Source organism: Mesoplodon densirostris, chromosome 18 (assembly GCF_025265405.1).
Source record: "Mesoplodon densirostris isolate mMesDen1 chromosome 18, mMesDen1 primary haplotype, whole genome shotgun sequence".
NCBI classification, from domain to species: Eukaryota; Metazoa; Chordata; class Mammalia; order Artiodactyla; family Ziphiidae; genus Mesoplodon; species Mesoplodon densirostris.
The window spans coordinates 46,464,651-46,486,754 of NC_082678.1; the positions used below are offsets into that span (position 1 = coordinate 46,464,651).

The window sequence follows — 22,104 nt, forward strand, 5'->3', positions numbered from 1 at the left end:
CTTCCTCATCAGAGGTAACCACCATTCTGAAATTGATATTCATCATTTCCTTGTTTTTCTTTCTACTTATCCCTACATAGCAGACTTGTTTTCCCTGGTTTTGGTCTTTAATGGAATCATGTGGCATACAGTCTTCTGGGACAAGTTTTTTTCACCCAACAGCATTTTTGAGATTCATGCATGTTGATGTATGTGCTGCAGTTCTCCCCCCCACCCCCAACCCACTGGTACACAATATTCCCCTTATGAATCTGCCATAATTTATTTATCCATTTTACTTTGGAGGGAAGGGATAGTTGGGTTGTTTCCAGTTCGGGGCATTTACATGGAAGTAATATATCTTGTGGTTTGTAGGTGCAGGAATTTATCCCTAGAGTTCATTTGACTCTTCAGAGAAACTGGAGATTAAAGATGATGGTTAGAGAGCCATAGTGGGATAAAGAATTGTCTTTTAAAATGGGAGAGGTTTGATTGAAGGCTCAGGGGAAGGAGCCGGAGAGAAAAGGAAGTTTTGAAGATGTGAGAGAGAGAGAGAGAGAGAGAGACAGAGAGAGAGAGAGAGACAGAGAGAGAGAGAGAGAGACAGAGAGAGGCGAGATAACTGTTGGGTAGGGTTCCTAAAGGGTGGAAGGGGGATGGCACGTGGAGTCCAACATCTATAAAGGCTCTGAACAGCTGGAGGGCAAGAGAGGAGTTTTCATAATACCGTCTTTCTTGGTCACTTTTGGGTTGAAAGCTCTGTCATAAATATTCCCCACTTCCCTAGAATCTCTTAGTCTCTGACAGCTGCTCTCTTAGAGAATGCCCCTGGCTGTGTTCTGTGAATAGCCTGTTGTAAACACTTTGCATTTCTCTCCTCCCTTGTAGTGTGAGCTGTTGATGGTCGATGGGGCCCAAGGGGAGGTGGGCTCTGTGCTCTTCTCCCTGTTATGGTCTGTCCAAGGCAGCCTGCTGTCCTGGTGCTACCTGCAGCTGAAGAGCACGGACTCTGGAGCCAAAGATCTTGCCGCTGACCTTATTGAGAAATGTGAGTTTCAGTACAAAATCCATGAAAACAGGTAGGTGTTTGGGTTTGACTCTGTGTGTGCTCTCTTCTAGTACCTCATGCATAGAACAGATTGTGTGTTGCTTTCATTTCATTATTACAAACCAGATCTGTCTTCGGGTTGTTTTTTTCTTCTTAAAATGGAATTCTGTAGCATGTCTTTTTGCTCAGTTTCCTGTCTGAATGAAGTAGTATGCCTAAGTGTTTTTATTGTACGGTTGGGTCATTTCACGGCCTAAACATGGCCTCTGCGGTCATACAGCACTCTTAGATGATACTGTATTCTTCAGTAGAGTCTGTCTTCCCTGTTTTAATCAAATTATCCAAAAAAGAAAGTCTTGAACTTTAAAAATCTAAGGTACATGTGAGCACTTCTGTGATCTTTGCTGGTACTGAAAATATTCACATTCATGTCCCATAAACCCACAGAAAATTATATGAAACCCAACAGGTTCTGAGAATTTGTATGTAGAAAAATCAGTTGCATCAAACTTGGTCTCAGCAGCCATGTCAAAAATGCTTACAGTATTGAGTCTTGGCTCTTCAAGTTTGGCCTGTCATATGGCGTACCTAGAGGTGGGCCCTTTGTAAACAAAGGGAGAGGCAGACCAGCAACTGGGTTGGTCAGCCATGTACCTTCACTTATAAAAGGGATATCTCCACCCCATTGAAAAGTAGCAAAGACAAGAAAAAAAAAAATCACTCACTTTAAAAGTAAACTTTTACTGAGATTCGCAGTGCTTTTCCCTCCCAGAGGAAAACGTTTGTATGACACTGAAATGGTCTCATGGTCTTTTCTGATGGGGAATTCCCTCCACAGCTTCTGTGACCCTCTCCAGCTTTGTTCTTGATGATGACCAAGCAAGTGATGTTTATATTATTTTCTTTATGTTTTGGCAGATGTGGGACAGTTTCTGGCACGCATGAGAGTGATTTTGGAATCCCTTTTGACACAGTATAGTGGCAAAACTGTAGTAGAAAAATTATGTAATTCGGTGTTTTCAATGGCAGCTCGTCAACTGGTAAGACAGAGTGGCAGCCATTTGTAAGGGGTAGGAGGGGGCAGAGTCTGAGGTGGACGCTAAGTGCTTCGTTCATCTTCCTGTAGGTGATCTTTCTGCTGGACTTTTGCACATTAGATATTCCACACTGCACGCTCTTGAGAGAGTTCAGTGCCCTGACAGAGCTGTTGAAGGAGCTCTGCAGTGACCCAGATGGAGGACTGAACAAGGTACCTCGAGCTGGCATTTGAACCTGCTTTGTGTCCCCTCTGAGGAGCGCTGTGACCATACGTGATGAGACATACCACTCAGTTACAGGTCTACATGAATAAGTTACCTCTAGAAGTGCCTCCTCTGTTTTATCAGTACTTTATCAGTGTCCGTCAACTTCATCAGTGTTGGTTTTGCCAGCAAGAATAAATGCCAGTCTGAGTTGATTTGGCATGGTGAGCATTAGACAGGAGACACAGAGGAAGCTGTACATAGATTAATTTAATCGTTCTATAGCACATGAAATTGTATAAAAACCATGTGAATGATTAACCAAATTGAAGTCCAGAAGAGAAAATCTGTGTTGAAAGGCAAATTAGAGGGTTGGGTATTTAAAAGCATTTTCTCCCTTACTCAGCCTTATAGGACAAAAAGTTTTTTCACTGTCTTGTTTGAATCTCACAACTCTGTGGGAGTAGAAAGGGCATATATTTAAAAGCCGATTTTAAAGGCAAAAAAAGCAAAGACTGAAAAAAGGAGGGAGAAGACAAGATGGGCTCAGGTTTGCCAAGGTCCCAAATAGGAGTGTAAGGTCTTTCATGCTAGTACTGGTTTTTAAGAAATAGTTCTTACAGATAGTCATAGTTAGAAAAATAAAAGGTAATCAGAGTTACTATAACGCAATAGAAACCCCATGTCTTCTCTGCTGAATAAATGTATGTTGATCGATATATATAGATGGGAACATCAGGTATATTTTTAGCCTGTGTGATGATTTGTGTAGGGATGTCAAAGGCTACTGTCTGGGGCACTGATGCACAACACAGTTTCCTGTGTATGGCTGGATGTAGAGTGATGAAAACCCTTCTTTCTTAACTCGTTTGTCTACGTAGCTGGATGTGGAGACTTGGCAACAGGAACGTCCTGTGGTGTTACATACGTGGACCAAGGAGTCTGCTCACAACTATGAAAATAACTGCCATGAGGTGTCTGTCTTTGTTAGCCCAGGGGCAACCTATTTCGAGGTGGAATTTGATGAGAGATGTGAAACTGAAAAAAGGTACAACTCACCTGTTCTTTTTCCCCAAGCAATAATGGATCAGAAATGAGAGACGGAAAGTGATAAAGATTATGCTTTCACAGGTATGATTATCTGGAATTTACCGACGCTAGAGGTGGGAAAACACGCTATGACACAAAAGTCGGCACTGATAAATGGCCCAAGGTGAGTGATGTTCCCAGAGAGCCATGCGATCCTTGCTTCTGTGTCAATTCTTCTCCTTTTGTCAGCCTCAGGCGGTAATAGAGATACGGTCTTTGAAGGGAAGCACTTATATTACACTTTCGTAAAAGGAAGTGTTTATAGCAGAGTTCAGTACCTGTTTTGTAAATAAAGTTTTTGGGGGATACATCTGTGCCCATTTGTTTGTTTCATCTGTAGCTGCGTTGGCACTTTAGTGGTGGGGTTGAGTCATCGCAACAGAGGCTGTACGGCCCAGAAAGTCTAATGATTGACTCTCTGATTCTTCATAGGAACAGTTTGCCACCCCTGGTTTATATCACATTGTCAGAGTAAATGGGGAGCTGTAATCCTTAGCGAGAAAGGGCCAGTGAGTCCAGGAGTTCCCTGACCGTGGTGATGAAAGCCAGGATCTCCCTCACAGTTAGGGCCGCGTGGTCTCTGGGGCTGGGAAGTTAAGTGCTGCTTCACTGTTGACCCTTCTCTCTGCTGTCAGCGGGCTTGGCTGGGAGCAGAAGAGTGGGCAGCGTGCTCTCTGGCTGAGTAGGTGGTGGACAGATGGGCATCTGAGGTTTAGAAAACCGACCAGCAGTTTTCTACTTTGCTTCTTCATAAGATGCAGTTGTGAATTTTCTGTTTCAGTCACTCCGTTATACATTTCTCCTTTAGTAGTTTGGGTGGGAGTGATAAGATATAATGATGAGAATATAGACCAATTTTTTTTTTTTTTTTTTGGCCGCATGGCATGCGGGATCTTAGTTCCCTGACCAGGGATCAAACCCATGCCCCTTGCAGTGGAGGCGCGGGGTCTTAACCACTGGACCGCCAGGGACCAATTTTATATTTGGATTTTTTTGAGTCGCGAAGAACATGCTTATTACTGAAATGCTATCTTCTCTAATCAGTTTGACCACATGACTTCTTTGTTTGTCTCTAGAAAGTGACCTTTAAGGCTGGTCCCCGGCTGCAGTTTCTCTTTCACTCTGACAGCAGCAACAATGAGTGGGGCTACAAATTCACCGTCACTGCCTATGGCCTTCCTGACGTCGCCGTGTCTTGGGGCTTGGATTTACAGCTCCTTGTTTCCCGGCTGATGGGACGCCTCGCTTCCCAGTGCATGGCACTCAAATCCCTGCATCGTAAGTCCACAGACCATCCCTTCCCTTCTTGCTAACAGCCACATTGAAGAGCAAGGTGGTACCCCTTTCGTGTAAGTTGTCTCCACATAGCGGCAGAGCAAAGGGGACTGGTAAAATTCCCTTTCAGTTTCCTTTAAACTAAACCAGAATAAGATGTCTACTTGGCACCATTTTCATCAAGTTGCTTGACTCAGACACTGGGGCACCTTGCCAAGGAAGGACACGGTGGATTCCCTGTCTGTGGAGGACAAGTGGGGAGGGAGCTGAGTTTGGGCAGCATTGTCATCATTTTTTTGTGAGTCAATTTTGGTATACTCCAACAAGAAGGCAGAAATATGGAATAAATTAATTGTATATTCTCTAATTATTTGAATATTTGTGTGAATATGTATAAATATGTGAACATGCATTTAGCCTTAAAGTGATTTCTTCAACTTATTTGTTAAATTCATCCAAGGATGAGTGAAACAAGAAATAGATTGAAACTTTCTAGTGTATTTTATTTCTATATCATGTCTTGAGTTTTTCCTCACTTTAAAAGTAAAATATCATAGAAAAATTGCATAATGGAAAAAAGCCAAGGGGAAAAGCCATTTTTAATCCTAATACCCAGAGATAACTATTATTAACATTTTAATCTATTTCTGTCTAGTCTTTTTTCTTTGTTTATTCATAAACACATATATGGTGGGTATTTAATTATTGCTGTTATTTTTTTTACAAACTTAAGTTTACGAATTGTGAACATGTCCCCATAATGAAACATTTCTAAGTGGTCTCCTGTTATACCCTAGAGGTAGTTCCCATTCTGTTTTCAACTTACTACACGGGTTAAGTCATTTCAGAGGCACCTGTAACTGAAGCTGTCGTACAGAATGGTAGCATTTCAGGACTGCCTGATGGCTTGGGTTCATTGGGGTATTTGTTTATGAAGTATCACAGTTACATTCTGCTAAATGTGTGTGAATTCCCTCCAAGTCTCAATGCCCAAGTTTTTTGAAAACCTTTTCTTCAGCAGTTCAAAGATTCTCAGTATATTAAGGAAAAAATAGAACTCTCATCAGCCTTCTTTTTCTCTTTCCAGAGTTAGGAAGTAACATGGCAATACCTCAGGCAAAAATGGCATTAGTCCTAAACTCGCCCTTGTGGAAACCTGTCTTCAGGCACCAAATATGTCCAGAGTTGGGATTAGAAGCAAGCTGGCCCACTCACCCACCCCAGGATAATAAGGAGGTATTTACTCTTCTCTTGTCTTTGTATTTGGAATGGGAAATGTTTACTAATATTTATTACTTTAAATTATAAACATCTGTGTTTGTATCTTATCACCCCCACTAAGCTGTTAGCTCCTTGAGGGCAGAAACTATCCCTTGTTCACTTGGGGTCCCCACTGTGCACCACAGGGGCCAGTGTAACGGGTCTTCAGAAGTACTGACTGACTGACTCTTCAGTGATACACAGTAGGTGCTCAGTACATCTCTCTTGGTGGAGTTATTAAACAAACAAGTCGAGTCTGTTTCCGGTGCCCGCTGAGTCAGGCTTCAGAATAAATGATTTATGCTGTACTTACTTGTTCTCCATGGAACAGTAACACATTATTTAGGCTTATAATAATTAAAAACGAAACGCGTTTGCCCACCGTCTCTTCATCTCCCCGCCCCTCTCTCTCTGCTCTACTACGTTTCCTCCCTTCTTCCTGCCTCCCCCTACCCCAGTTCTTCAGTAGTTAATTGCTGAATCCAGGGGTTCTTGCTCAGCCTCTCTTCTCCTTTGCCTCTCTGCTCCTCCTCTTACTCCATGGCAGCCCACTGTCTTCTTTACTCTCACCGCTCCATCCACCTCCTTTGCTGACCTCTCTCCTTCCTCCTTCTCCAAGGCGTAGGCTTCCTTTGGGCTTCCTCCCCTTCCCTGCACCCCACCAAGACTAGATGCTGTCTCCTCTCTTCTGTTGTCCTATCTGTGTGAAAAATACCTCAATGTCCGTTTCCAGCCCTGGTTCTTCTCCCAGGCTCCAGTCATGTATCCCCATCTTCCTGTTAGGTATTTCCATTTCAGTGTTCTGATTCCCTTTAACTCAGAGGTGTAAAACCAGGACGTCTCCCTGGACTTCTCGCTCCTGTTACTGTCATTATTGTTTCCCAGGCATTGAACCACTGTTCCCTGGCATCACCTTTATCCCTACCCTGTTCTCACCTTTCCTGTCCAGTCAGCTGCAAGCCCTGTGGCTTCTTCCTTGAGATGTTCATCACTGTTTCCTCTGTCTCCATCTTGATTCAGACCCTCATCTGGCCCTTGCATTGTTACATTGGTACCTACCAAGTTTTTTTTAATCACTGCATTATCTTGTCATTCCACTGCCAAGCACCATTAATGGCTCCCCGTTGCCCACAGGGTGAAGTCTAAACTCCTCAGTGTGACAGTCAAGGCTCTCTACAGTCTCCTTTCACCTTACCTATCTGACTCTAGTTCCCACCACTCCCCAGCTGAGACTTCAGGCCAGGTCAGTCTCCCCACTGACTCTTAACTTTTGCTCATGGTTGTGTTCCTCAGGGCCAAACCTGCCCAGTCTTCAGGGTCCAGTCCAAAGCCCATCCCCTCCAGGAGGCTTTTCTTAGTTACTTTAACCTGCCAGGAGCTCTCTCCTGTGAATTCTCAGCACTGGGTGTCCCTTCTAGGCATTTGGCACTTGATAATCTTATGCTTTACAGTAGTGGTAGTTTTAATGCTTTTAATGTTTTATTTATGTTTACCTTTTTTTTTAACCCATGTATCTGTCTGATCTCCCCCAAGTAGATTGAAACTTCCTGAGAGTAAGCACCGCGTTTTATACTTCTGCTTTGGCCTAGTAGGTGTTCAGTAAACTTTATTTTTTGAATGAATGAATTAAACATGATGGTTTTTCTTGTTGTTGTTGTTGTTGTTGTTCCCAGGTTAAGAACATCCCTGATGATCCCTGCCACCAATTTCTTCTTGACTTTGCACAGTCAGATCCTGCCCAGAACTTCTGTGGGCCATATTCAGAACTTTTCAAAGGATTCATACAGGCATGTAGAAAACAGGCCCCAAAGACAGATATAGTTGCTGGTTCCACTATTGATCAAGCTGTGAACGCCACCTTTGCTGCTCTGGTGTATCGCACTCCAGACTTATATGAGAAGCTGCAAAAATATGGTAACTTATATTACAGGGAATGTTTTTGATCTGAAGGCCAATTGCTAAGTTTTAAGAAAGCTTATCTTAAGTGAAAGTTTTAAAATATTTTGGAACATACACATACTTCTACAACTATAGACTTCATCTTGCCAGTCCTACTTTGCCAGTCAAAAGATTTGTGACCAATTTATAGTTAGCAGATTGCAGTATATAGCAAGTAGCCTTGAGTTTCCTAATTAGCAGGTAATTTGTCTTTATCCAGAATTCTCATGGAAAACTGCTGAGAAGTTTAATGGAAAGAAACCTTAACTTGGGTTGTAGTCCCAGCTCACAGACTAGAAGTTGTGCAGCTTCAGGTTAATCAGATGACCTTTCTGCACCTGAGCATCCTTAGCCGTAAAGTTTAGAGTTGATTAGCTCTGACATGCTAAGAAATTCCAATTTAAACCTGAGATGTTTAGGTAATTGAAAGTGCTAATAACCAAGGAGGAAATGCAGGCATTAACTCCATCTTTAGACTTGCAGCTTCTTTGTAGCATCATCCCTGCTTGGTTTCCTTTGTTGATAGCCTGCTCCTTGCCATTTCTTTTCCTCATGTCCCCCAGGGATACCATCTCTGTGTATTTACTATAAGTGTAGACTGCAGCCTAACAGGACCCACAGAGAGGGAGGGTCTCTCCCTACACATATCCTTTCAGGGGAAAAACATTTCAAACCCATCGTAAAGACAAGTTATGGGCTGTCCCAAGCACTTTGGCAGGATATGTGTTCTTTCCATGGTGCCGATGAAAGAAGCAGGAACAAATGCTTCCTTCCTTAGAGTAGGTAATTGCTTATTGCTCTAATTATTATTATTATTATTGATATTATTAGCACTGCTACCTTTATTGCTTAGTCCTGTGTGTCCCACATTGCAGAGTTCATTTCCTGATGTCCAAATCATCTCAATTACTCCTTCAAATCTTAATATTTCCTTTAAGAAGCTGCTCAAGTAAATAAAACTATACTGAAGCATGAGTGATTTAAGTAAACAACTGTCACATGGGAGAGTATATTTCTGCTGGGGATGAGGGGCCAGCTGACCTGTATGGTTCTGAAAAAAAATTGGGTACATGTTTCCATAATCAAATTGTAGTAAGACAACTGGACAACCTTTGTTACCTGTGGGAACTTTCAGTGGAAGGATAAAAGCCTTGTGAGTTAAAAGCTGAGAGATAGAACTCTCCCCCAGCTCTTTTTCAAATCATGTTCAGCTGTCACATACCTATTTGCAGTTAAGAAACCCACAATCAAATGTAGGAACTAGAAATATTTTACCGAATACAAGTTGTTTCTAGAATACCTACCACTGTTGCTTTGAAAGAGGTACAGTTTGTTCCCAGTTCTTTCTGTCCCTGCCTCTAAGGGGCTATTCATGGGTTCTTCAAGACTGAACTACTTAGAGAGTGGTCCTTATCTAGCTAATTTGCTCATCTTTGTCTAAAAATTTGTCACCCTTTTGGGTTAGAAATGTATGGGAGGAGTTTTTCAGCTAGACTCTAAGCTGCTTGAGAGCAGGAACCATGTTTGTTTTTTTCAGCATAGTGTTTCCCAGTGCCTGGTATAGAGCCTGGCACATTCTAGGTATTCAGAAAATACATTGCATTTACATTGGCTCAACAGAGAGCGTCACTGTGTTCTAGTAATTTATCCTTTGGTTTTTAGATGAAAAGGGGCAGGCCTCATGGGTCTTTCTTTAAAAAAAAAAAAAGACAAAAAAGAAAACTTTTTTGTTTTTCTAATTATAAAAATAATACCTATTCATGTAGAAACTTACAAAGTACAGAAAAGCTTAAAGTAATTATCAACTATAATCTCACCACTTCAAGAACATTTTTCTATTATCATTTTTCTATATATCTACCTGACCTTTTATTTAGGTATATTTATATGTGTACATATGTATATATACACACCATGTTTTTACTATGTATACTCTTTTTAAATAAGATAATTTTGTACATACTGTTTCATAATCAGCCTTTTTTACTTACTATATACCATGAACTTTTTTCCATGTTTTTTTTTTTAACATCTTCATTGGAGTATAATTGCTTTACATTGTTGTGTTAGTTGCTGCTGTATAACAAAGTGAATCAGCTATACGTAAACATATATCCCCATATCCCTTCCCTCTTGTGTCTCCCTCCCACCCTCCCTATCCCACCCCCCCATCCCACCCCTCTAGGTGGTCACAAAGCACCGAGCTGATCTCTCTGTGCTCTGCGGCTGCTTCCCACTAGTTATCTGTTTTACATTTGGTAGTGTATATATGTCAGTGCCACTCTCTCACTTTGTCTCAGCTTACCCTTCCCCCTCCCCGTGTCCTCAGGTCCATTCTCTACATCTGCGTCTTTATTCCTGTCCTGCCCCTAGGTTCTTCAGAACCATTTTTTTTTTAGATTCTATATATATGTGTTAGCATATGATATTTATTTTTCTCTTTCTGACTTACTTCACTCTGTATGACAGTCTCTAGGTCCATCCACCTCACTACAAATAACTCAATTTTGTTTCTTTTTATGGCTGAGTAATATTCCATTGTATATATGTGCCACATCTTCTTTATCCATTCATCTGTTGATGGACACTTAGGTTGCTTCCATGTCCTGGCTATTGTAAATAGAGCTGCAGTGAACATTGTGGTACATGACTCTTTTTGAATTATGGTTTTCTCAGGGTATAAGCCCAGTAATGGGATTGCTGGGTCATATGTGAGTTCTATTTTTAGTTTTTTAAGGAACCTCCATACTGTTCTCCATAGTGGCTGTATCAATTTACATTCCCACCAACAGTGCAAGAGGGTTCCCTTTTCTCCACACCCTCTGCAGCATTTATTGTTTGTAGATTTTCCATGTTAGTAATTATTTTTTACTCACTTTTAATAATTTTTATTTTGCTTTTAATTTTTTAATATTTTACTTTTATATTTTTACTTTTAATATTATACTTTAACAGTATATCCATTTCAGATGCTGTTTGTGTGAAAAAAGTTAGTTTGAAGTAACACAGAGAACCCATTACAGGTGTTTGTGGTTTAATTGATAGTTTTTTCCCCCAGTCCTCTCTTACGAACCCGCATGTGCAAGTGTCAGGGGAAGAGTTTTCCTTTGCGGAGATTGGGAGGTGACTTTGGGCTTCATGTTGCAGTAGTGAATTGTGTTAACTGAATGTAACCTCTCCTTTCCCCAGTAAACAGTGGGGGCAAGACAGCCCTGAGTGAGGAGTTGGCACAGGTGTATTCCTTGGCAGATGGGATTCGAATATGGATGGTAAGGTTTTCCTTTGCATGTGATTTTTATATATTTCGAGCTTTCCCACCATGATATCATTGAATTAAGGTAAGTAGCTCTCTTCTCAAAAATTTAACTTTAGGAATGTTTTTCAAAACTGAAGTTCAGTGATGTGAATGGATAAAACATAATTTAGAAACCTTGAAATCATAATTTGGTGAATGTTGAGATTGTCAGAGTAAACAGGGTTCAGTTGAGCACCCCCCCCCCTTACCTCCTTCTGTAACCCAAAGGCTGCTTGGTGGAACCTAACCTTTTAGACTAGGGGGAAGAGCATTGCGTTAGATTCTGGGCAACCAATGACAGTTTTAGGCAGAGGAGAGCACTCTTTCTGCATTTTAGACAAGTAGTTCCGCAGCATTGTTCGTGACAGCAATTAACGGGAAGGACAAAATGTCCCATTTATAGAACAGACAAAAAGATTACATAGTACTGTGTAATACTGTATTACAGCGAAAGTGAATGAAGTAGAGCTGCCTGTATCAGCATGGGTGGTGCTCACCGATGTGCTGATGAGCAACAAATAGCAAGTTGTACAAGAATGCATAGGTGTGATATTCCTCATACAAAGCTTAAACATAAACTAGATCTCTCTGTTATGTACATAAATATGTAGTAAAATTATACAGATGCATGGAAATGATAAACATCAAATTCAGGAGAATTTTTTTTATTTCTTAGGTGCAGAGATGAGTATATATTAGTATTATTTATATATATATTTACAGCCACCTTAAATATTGTATAGTAATTGAGAAAGCAGTCTTAAATGAGTAGAGGCTGGTAATAAGATTGAAAGCAGGAGACTAGTTGTGGTACTTAGATGAGGATGGCTTCTGCTACCTGGGAGATAAGATAATTAGACTGTGTGATTGATCTGAGTGGTGAACAGGCACATGGAATTCAGGACTGTTTCCGTGTCCCTGGTTTGGGTGACTTGGTGGGTGGCTAGAAGCGTTGACCAGAATAGGAAGAATGGTCTTGGATCTGGGAGTGGGGTGCTAAGTTCAGTTTGAGACCTGTTCAGTTTGAGGACATCTAGGTTATTTAAGACATCTAGCTGGAGAATTTAGTAAATGTGAAAGAATATAAATGTCAAGGCAGAGATAAGGATAACTTCAAATCATTGGTAATAGTTTTTTTAAAAATGTATGAGTTTATCCAGGAACAGACAGCCTTGGACAAAATCCACAATGATTAGAACATAGCTGGTGCTCAGTGTAGACGAGATAGATAGATGGAGACCCAAATGAACAGGGACTCTCAAAACAAACTAAAAGGTATCATCATCAGAATGGTGGCAGGTGCATCAGAAGAGTGTGTTGACAAAGGAACCAAGGCAGTAATAGCAATTTAAGAAAGAGTGTCCGGGGCTTCCCTGGTGGCGCAGTGGTTGAGAGTCCGCCTGCCGATGCAGGGGACACGGGTTCGTGCCCCGGTCCGGGAAGATCCCACATGCCGCGGAGCGGCTGGGCCCGTGAGCCATGGCCGCTGAGCCTGCGCGTCCGGAGCCTGTGCTCTGCAACGGGAGAGGCCGCAACAGTGAGAGGCCCACATACCGCAAAAAAAAAAAAAAAAAGAAAGAGTGTCCGATAAAGTCAGCGGCCACACACAGTTCAAGTAAAAAGGATTTGGCAACTGTGACAAAGCACATTGTAGGTTATGCTTCTGGTTTAGCATACGACAGACTGCCGATGATTAGACAGGATACCAGCCTTCTCTCTAAGACCTTGGTCTACATCCATCACACATGGTCTTCTGTCTGGGCTGTCAGCACCATGGCCCAAACTGTGACCATTGCCTGTGCTGGTACTAGAAGCATCATTCTCTGCCTGGCAGTCTCAGCATCACTTAGAGGTGTCCCCTCCTTCAGAGGAGAATAGAGATCAACTTGTGGTTCAACCTCTGCTGCAAACCGGGTGTGTGATTTCTGGCCACACCACGTGGCTTGCAGGATCTTAGTTCCCCGACCAGGGATTGAACCCGTGCCCCTTTCAGTGGAAGCACGGAGTCCTAACCACTGGACCTCCAGGGAAGTCCCGAGACCTCACTTCTTTGTCTGTACTAGGTCAGCTTTAGGTAAGGGCCCCTCCAACTCCAGGGTTCTAGAATTTTTTAAAGAATAGGGTCATGGTTACAAATCCCTCCCAAATAACACATAGTTGAAAAGGAGGTAGTTTTGCAGATAGACCTTTAGGCAGCTTCAAATCCTGAATTATTTCTAGGACAAACAAAAACAGCTCAGCCCTGTGCACAGGACTGTAAAGTTCTCCAGGATCTCAGCACTGTGTGCTTTTGAAGTAGTTTGCTGTGGCTGCCCTTGCTGCCCTGTCTGGACAGCGTAATTATGTGGCTCAAATCCTTCCCCAGTTAGAGATGAAGCAGAAGTCCCTGATGAGCCTGGGGACTGAGGCAGAAGAACAACGCGGGTCAGAAGCTGCTGAGGTGAACCCCGAGAGCCTGGGTGAGTGCCATCGCCGCTGTCATCACTGGGCCTTCTGTTTCCATTTTGTAGAAAACCAGTGGCCCACCTTCTAGATAAGTTTAGTTGAAGCTGTGTTGACCTAGGGAAGGTAACACAGGCACTAAATGTATTTTCCAAGGATGTTCACAAATAGAGAAGTGCCAGTTAATTGTTTATTAACATGATCCAGATGGAGCATCTGTCTAATGACTTTCCTTAGGAGGCACGAAGTGCTTTTTGAGCTACATCTTGTTATGTTTTTAAAGTGTATTCACACTAAATATTTAATGAAATTAAGGAATTACTGTTAATTTTTAAAAGTTCATGGTTATGTTATTATTTAAAACTTTTTTTTAGTGAAATATACTGAAGATTTTACAGATGAAATAGTGTGATGCCTGGGATCTGCATGGAAATAATCCAGGGAGTGGGGAGTGGGAGTGGGTGAAACAAAGACTGGCCTTGTATTGATGGCTGTTAAATCTGGGCAAGGGGAAGGGTCCTTATACTATTCTCTCTCTATGTATGTTTGAAAATGTCCACAATAAAACTTTAAGTGTGCTGATGGTAGTGCTAGGCAGATTTTGATGTATATAATGAGAGAAAATTTGATTCTGTCCTGTCAGTAGATGTGTATATATCACTGTGTTAATGGAGGTATTTCTTGTCCTAAACTGTAGAGTTTAAGTAGATTATTTTCAATGCAAAAGTAGGCAACACGTTTAATTTCGACTTTTTTTCATCATCTTTCTGGCTTTTTGCATTTAGCGAAAGAGTGTATTCAGAAGAGTCTTCTACTACTGAAATTTTTGCCCATGGGTGTACGTTCAAAAGAAGGCAGTGACAAGTTGGTGGCTGTAGATGACACAGATCATCTGCGGCCACTGGACAAGCGCCAGAGGACAAGCTCTGTGGTGGAAGAACATTTCCAAGCCTCCGCATCTCCCACCAAAGCAGCGCCCCCTGCTGTGGAAGATAGGAGTCCTGGCTTGGATGTCCAGCCCACGCTGCCGCCCAGCAGTGGTGCTCCTGCCGCAGAAGTGTCCTCTGCCACAGCCGAAGAGCCCTCATCACCTTCCACTCCCACCCGGCGGCCTCCCTTCACCCGGGGGCGGCTCCGGCTGCTCTCCTTCCGCTCAGTGGAGGAGGCCAGACCGCTGCCCACAGTGAAGGAGAAGTACCCCGTGCTGAAGGATGCCATGGACTTCATTAAAGATCAGTCACTCTCCCACGAGAGGTGAGCGCCTTCTCCTTTCAAGCAGCAGGTACCCAATCTCGTCCAAGACTTGAAGTCCATGTTAAAAATGAGCAAATAGGGCTTCCCTGGTGGCGCAGTGGTTGAGAGTCTGCCTGCCAATGCAGGGGACACGGGTTCGTGCCCCGGTCCAGGAGGATCCCACATGCCGCGGAGTGGCTGGGCCCGTGAGCCATGGCCACTGGGCCTGCGCATCCGGAGCCTGTGCTCCGCAGCGGGAGAGGCCACAACAGTGAGAGGCCCGCGTACCGCAAAAAAAAAAAAAAAACAAGCAAATAATACTTGGAGGACAGATCAAGATTTGTCTTAGAATGTTCAAGAAAAAAGTTTTGATAATTTTTTTTATTTTTAAAGAGGTATTTTTTTCACTTGAGATTTGTACATTATGCTATACGTACATTATATCTCAATAATGTACCATTTGGATAAGAAAAGAAACATTTCTCTTCGTAGCTGCCAAAATAAATTTGTCTTATTTTAACGCTGGGAGAAATTTAGGATTTGATATTTTCTGACAAAATTACTTGTCAGTGGACCTATACCTCTGGAAGTATTGCATGTTTTAATTTCCTGTCCTAAGTTTGTCCCTGGTTTACCACAGAGACAGAGTTCCTTTTTAATCAATTAATTGTTCAGCGTGAGCTGTTGGGCTTCTGGACAGTGAACTGATTTGTAGTGCTTCCGAGTCATGACTAAAAGTAGCAAACAGGTCTTGCTATCCTTCCTGAATGGTACCTCACAATAGTGTTTCCTTTTTATTAATACGGCATCAGAACTTGGGTAGGGGTCTGTTTTCTTTCTGCCCCAGCCCGAGAGTTTTCTGGGTGTTCCTGACTTGAGTTCTGTCTCCAGTGTTGTAAAGGTTCTTTCCTTGAGGAAGGCCCAAGCCCGGAGCATCCTCGAGGTCCTGAGGATCATTCAGTGTTGTACAGAGTCCCTTGGGCAGCCTCACTGCTTCCACCCGCCTTTCATACTTTTCCTGTTGGAACTTCTGACCTGCCAGAAAGAGTTTACCAAGTAAGTCCAAAGTACGAGCCTGCAAGGAAAACAAGCAGGGGTCGTTTTAAAGAAATCCTGATTGTCTTCTCTAATTAAGAACTCTATCATTTCCATGTTGGATACAAATTTGTTGTATATAGCAGTGGGCAAGGCAGACAAGATCCTTGTTCTAGTGGAGCTTGTATTCTGTTTAGGAGAGACAGACAAAACAAAACAAACACAAACAAACGAAAAACAGACATACATATGTAGTGGTAATCTGGCTATGTGGTGATTTCATACAGAGTGACCTAATTTGTATAGTTGGGGAAGGCAGGCTGAGGAGGACATGGAACCAAGGCATGACCTGACCAGCTGAGATCCGGGGGAAGAGCACTAAAGGTAGAAGGACCACCACACAGACCCTAGGGTGGGGGATTAGCCCAAGGAGCAGAAAGAAAGCCAGTGTGCCTGAGCAAGAGAACAGGAGGAGGTGAGGTCAGAAGATTAGGGCCCAGATTATGTAAAGCTTTGTAGGATATGGTTTAAGGTGTTTGGATTTTACCCAGAGTTGTAGATGGGAAGTCCCTGGAGAACTTTAAGCCCAAGGGGAACACGCTGTGATATATGTTTATGAAAGATACTTCTGGCTACTACATGAAAAAGAGTGGAAGGAAGAAAAGCAGTGGAGAGACTGTTGCAGTAGCCCAGGCAAGAGGTGGAGGTGGTTTGGACCAGGAGATAGTACTGGCGGAGGAGAGAAAAGGATGAGATTCAAGATACACTGTGGAGGTGGAATTGTAAGGCCTTGTTGATGGATTAGACGTAGAGGGTGAATGAAGAGAGTCATGGGGAAAGAAACCTCTAGGATTTGGGCTTGAGCAGCTGGGTGGATGGTGATACATTTTACTGAGGGGAAGAGTATGGAAGAAACAGATTGGGGTGATAATCAAAAGTTTTGTTTTGGCCATGTTAAGTTTGAACTGCTTCTTTCATACCCAAGTAAATATGAGAAAACAGAGATAAGAGTCTAAAGTTCTCGAAAGAAACCAGGAGTAGGGATAGAATTTGGATGTTGTCAGTATATAGATGGTACGTAAAGCCGTGAGACCAGATGAGACCTTCTAGAAAGAGTGCAGAGAGATGGACAAGAGGGGGCTCCGGACTGAGCATTAGGGGCACTTCTTTATTTAGATGAAGTCAAGCAGAGGCAGAGGAGTCAGCTGAGGAGACCAGGGAATGACCACCAAGAACAAAAACCAGGGGATGGTGGTGCCGTCGAAGCCGACAGAAGAATGTATCTCAAAAGATAGAAATGGGACTTCCCTGGTGGTGCAGTGGTTAAGAGTCCACCTGCCAATGCAGGGGACACGGGTTCAATCCCTGGTCCGGGCAGATCCCACATGCCATGGAGCAACTAAGCCCGTGCGCCACAACTACTGCGCCCGCGTGCCACAACTATTGAGCCCTCACACCACAACTACTGAAGCCCATGTGCCTAGAGCCCGTGCTCTGCAACAAGAGAAGCTACCACAATGAGAAGCCCGCACACCGCAACGAAGAGTAGCCCCCGCTCGCCACAACTAGAGAAAGCCCGTGCACAGCAACGAAGACCCAACACAGCCAAAAGAAAAAAAAAAAGATAGGAATGGTCCGTTGTGTCAGATGCTGATGTGAGAGGTTGAGCGAGATAAGAACACACTGGATTTGACAGCAGTCTTACGGGAGCCGTGAGGCCACAAGCCCTGTTGGACTGGGTTGAGAAGAGAATGGGGGTGATGAAATGGAGCGGGAGACTAGACCATTATTTCAGGAAATTTGGCCTTAAAGGCGAGCAGAGGATTAGGATAGTAACTGCAGGGGATGTTTTGCAGAGGTAGCAGAGTATACTGTACGCTGGCGGGAGTGGGTCCGTAGTGAGGAAAACTCGATGCAGGAAGGAGGGCTCGATTGCAGTAGCAGTGGTGTAAGTAGAGTGGTCGGCCTTTGAGAGCCAGGGAGGCTGTCTCTGGCAGCAGGGGGAAACGCACTGGGGTAGAGATGCAAGTTGGTTGGTAGGTTTGGTGGTGCGAAGATGGGGGAGTTCCTGTGGGATCATTTCTGTTTTCAAAATATAAAATTTGAGGGTAGTTATCAGCTCTAAATGATGGCTTAGGAGGAGGCAGTGGAAGTTTAAGGAGAAGCAGGAGGTTTGAAATAGTAGTGGAAATTGAGACAGCCGGTCTGATTGCCTGACAGTTTGGAGAGATTATTTGAGAATTATGGTTGTGAACGTAAAGTGCTACTAGTCAGCTTGGTTGTGTGGTGTTTCCTCCAGCAACAATGAGCTATTTTGATGTAGGCATATAATTTCTCAGGCAAGTATGTGGAGGGAGAAGGCAGCAGATGACCTGGTGATTGCTAAGGTGTGATTACGGTGGCAGGCCATGGAATTGAAGCTGAGTACGGGGCAAAGAGAAAGCCTGGCGGCAGTGGTGGATAGTTAGCGTGAGGGAGCGTCATGGCTTGAGGCTCCCTGGGATTGGTGGGAGTCGCAGTGTACGTGAGCAGGATGCTCTGAAGTCAGGATTTCAGAGGTAACGCCGTTACTGTGGTGACAAGGTCAAGGAAATGACCATCAGCCGGGGATGGCAAAGGGGCTGGAGGAGAAGATCGCTGGAGGTGAAGATGGCAGAGAATCCAGGGACGGCAGAACTGGGGCATCATTCCCATGGGTGTTGGAGTCTCCAAGGTGACAAGGATCAAGGTCGGAAAGACACTGAGCTTGGCACTAAAGTCGTCACTCAAGGGAGGCAGGGGGGTGGACGTGACTGTGTGGAGACGATTAAGTTTGGTAATTTGTGACGAATACTTAACACGGTACCAGGCGCTCAGGTAGTGGTGGGAAGGGTGGTTTTTATAATAACAAAGAAAGGTTAATAATTGTCATCACCATACTCCTGTTGGGCAACCTTCTTGATCCAAGCAGATGAGTCACTTGCTGTTTTGTCTGTTACTTTCTGAAGTTATGTTTTTATTTATTTAAGTTTCTGTGCCACTTCGTTAACAATTAAGTGATTAATGTTCTGGCAATTAAGTGACTGGTAATTTCTTCTGTTTCTAGTTATTTTGGACACCTGGAGGGCTGTGGTGCAGATCTACACAAAGAAATTCGAGACACTTACTATCAGTTTGTTCTGTTTTTGGTCAAAGCAGTTAAAGGATTTAGTAACATAAACGACAGGTACGGGATAATTTTATGATTTCTAGAGAAAAAGTTATTTCTGTTTTTTCTGATTTTTAAAAGAAATACATGTCCACTGTTAAAAATACAGAAAAGCACAAAGAGTAAAATAAAAATAACCCCTAATCTTACCATCTAGAGCTAATTGCTAGTGTTCACTTATCAGTATATTTTCTCCCAGCCTTTTTTCTATATGGTGTGTACAGTTTTTTAAAGTGGATGGGTTTTGGTTCATCTGAAAATTTGTAACTTGTTATTTTCAGCTTTAAAAACTTGAATAGACACTTTGCTGTACACCTGAAACTAACACAACATTGTAAATCAGTTACATCCCAATAAAAATTAAAAACAAACAAAACTTGAATAGAAAGCCATTCCCCAGTCTCCTCCATAGTAAGTGGTTTAGACATAAACCTTAAATCAAATGGTTCTTCTCTACATCTGAGCTGTATAACCTAGGCTTATTGGGCCTGGCCCTGACCTTGCTGTTTATCAGAGGTGAGTTTTACTGCTCAGTCCTTTACCGTAAAGTGTCCCCTGTGGTAGTCCTGGCAGGGTGGAGACCTTTCTCTTTATGCTTTCAGAACTCTTTTGCTTAAGCTGTAGTTTGAAGAAGGTTTGTATGGAGTCTGAGAAATTTGAAAAGAGATTAGAAGGAACCCAAACCAGCCATCTGGCGTTCGCTTCTGTTTTCCACTGACAAGCACACCAGGTCTCTGATTCACAGTGTTTCTGTTGTCTCCATGGATGATGGGCAGCTTTAGTAACTTTCCCCTTCGTGGCCTCTTCAGGTCCTTGCTGCCCGCCTTGTCCTGTGTCCAGACGGCCCTGCTTCACCTTTTGGATATGGGCTGGGAACCCAGTGACCTCCCCTTCTTTGTTGACATTCAGTTACCAGATCTCCTCATGAAAATGTCACAAGAAAATATAAGTGTCCATGACAGTGTGATCAGGTAAGAACACAGTCCTGCACTCTGCAGTTCCTACAGTAGCTAATCAAGTACAGGGATCATAGCACATTCAGAGCTCGGGCCTGGAGCTAGGCTTTCTGGGGAGTATCCTGGCTTTGCCACATACTAGCTGGATGACCTCGGGCAACTTTTTAAACTCCTTTGTGCCTCAGTTTCCTCATCTTTAGAGCTGGAGGTAATAACAGTACCTACCTCAGGATTGCTGCGAAGAATGAATGAGTTCTGTTTCTCAGTGTTTAGCAGGTATCTGGTGCATGGTGTTGTATATAAACTGGTGGTGGTGGTATTGTGAACTCAGCATGAGTTTTCTCCTCGTTTTTGGAGATCCTCATATAGCTTGTTGAATTGGAGAATCCTTTTCTTTTGTTGTTGTTGGTGGTGGTGTGTGTGTGTGATTTTTAGCCACTATAACCTCTTGCATATTACAAGGACTTAAGGTATGAGGGGAAAAAATAGTATGCAAAGTTTTCTTTTTTTTTCTTTCCACTTCTCATTCCACTTACCCATTAATCACTCATGTCTATAGAAAAGAAAGAAGAGAAAGGGGGAAGAAGAGCACGAGGAGATAATTAGGAGGAAATGAGTGAATGAGTCAACACCAATTTGCACTCTCTCAGAAGCGATATCCTGGGAAAAGGACATAGAATTTAAGCGGTCTCCTTGTTTACAAACCGCAGCCATTGCCCCGCTGTCAGAGGGAACTCTTGGCGGAGGGCTGGGACACAGCAAGGAGGAGGAATGGGTGGGGCATCAGCTCGCTGGCTCTTCAGCCATCCATCTGCTTCTTGTTTCAAGCTTAGCCTGCTCCTACGTGACCCAGTCGTTGGGAGTAGGGACCGCGCCTTCCTCACCACTCCCCATAGCACCCAGAGCAGAGCTCAGTTTGAGTAGGCCTGAAGTCAGTGTGTGGGAACACGTGAATGAACAAATGTGTATTTGTTGGTTGGTAGATGTTTTGCATTTGCTGTCGAGCAAATAGTTTTGTATTTAAAATTCCGGTTGCCGAAACAAAGTGTAAACTGAAATTATGGAAATCTGTAATTTTGCACCTAAAAGGAGTCCCTGAGATTATCTATTAGAAATGAGGAAACTGAGGACCAGGGCTGAGTGCTGTGTCCAGGTCTTACAGCAGCCAGCGGGAGAGCTGAGGCCCCCGGGTCTCCTGACTCCCTTCTCGTGCTGCTCCCACTAGGGTGTGCTGAGCATGTCCAAATCGGACGTTTTTCTTTTTTTTTGCTTTATTTGGCTCCAGTGCCTGGCACATAGTAGGTTCACCACAAATGGTTGCTGAGTGGGATTATGCCATGTAGGTACAACCTTTCAAGCTCTAATTCCTCACCCGTTGTAGTCTACTCTGGAAGGGGCTTCTCCCTTTTTATTGGTATATATCTATCAAACAGCTGGCAAATCCTGGGGCTTTGAAAACCAAACTGACCTCTTCCCTTCAGAAGTTTAAAAGTGCCTCGTGTATTAGACCCATAGGACACGGAGTCTGCTAACCAGCGCTTTCCTTGATTATTGGGAGAGGCATGCTTTTCTCTCTTTATGTCCTTCTTTCAGCCAATGGAGTGAAGAAGATGAGCTTGCTGATGCCAAGCAGAATTCAGAATGGATGGATGAGTGTCAGGATGGCATGTTTGAGGCCTGGTATGAAAAAATAGCCCAGGAAGATCCAGAGAAGCAGAGGAAAGTAAGACCTCTCAACTAGAGTAACGTGAAGTGACTTGCTAGGAGCTTGGAGAGGAGAGTCTGTGCGGGGGAGTGCCAGCAGGCTGTCCCCTGAGAGGGCTCCAGGTGGCAGCCAGTACCTTAGTGAGTGGCCATCACCCAGCCTAGTCTTTAACCTGAGGGGCCCTGAATCCTGACTTGACCACAATCAGGTGGTGGTTCCCTCCCGTAGAACTAGATTCACAGGAAATAGGCTCGTGGGGCTGAAGTAAAATATTAGGTGCCAGTGAGAAATAGAATTGCTGAAGGCCCTGGATTCTGGTGTCCGTGGTACATTCTTTTCCTGTAGGCAAGCAACTTGGGAAGTCATGTTTCAATCAGAAGGTTGCCTGGTGAGCGTGGAAGCAGCCATGTGTGCCCAGAAT

General features: G+C 43.4%; 1 protein-coding gene across 3 annotated transcripts in view; it reads left to right on the forward strand.

The window, feature by feature from the left end:
- ZZEF1 (zinc finger ZZ-type and EF-hand domain containing 1) overlaps positions 1-22,104 on the forward strand; it is a 113,322-nt gene that overhangs the window by 54,985 nt on the left and 36,233 nt on the right. For all 3 annotated transcript variants that reach the window (XM_060080571.1, XM_060080572.1, XM_060080570.1), the window contains exons 19-33: positions 868-1,027; positions 1,946-2,067; positions 2,154-2,276; positions 3,150-3,316; positions 3,400-3,481; positions 4,434-4,635; positions 5,720-5,868; positions 7,566-7,806; positions 11,020-11,099; positions 13,491-13,584; positions 14,353-14,821; positions 15,692-15,856; positions 18,921-19,040; positions 19,832-19,993; positions 21,572-21,701. In XM_060080571.1, the coding sequence (XP_059936554.1) occupies positions 868-1,027; positions 1,946-2,067; positions 2,154-2,276; positions 3,150-3,316; positions 3,400-3,481; positions 4,434-4,635; positions 5,720-5,868; positions 7,566-7,806; positions 11,020-11,099; positions 13,491-13,584; positions 14,353-14,821; positions 15,692-15,856; positions 18,921-19,040; positions 19,832-19,993; positions 21,572-21,701 (2,466 nt within the window). The remainder of the gene's footprint in view (positions 1-867; positions 1,028-1,945; positions 2,068-2,153; positions 2,277-3,149; positions 3,317-3,399; positions 3,482-4,433; positions 4,636-5,719; positions 5,869-7,565; positions 7,807-11,019; positions 11,100-13,490; positions 13,585-14,352; positions 14,822-15,691; positions 15,857-18,920; positions 19,041-19,831; positions 19,994-21,571; positions 21,702-22,104) is intronic.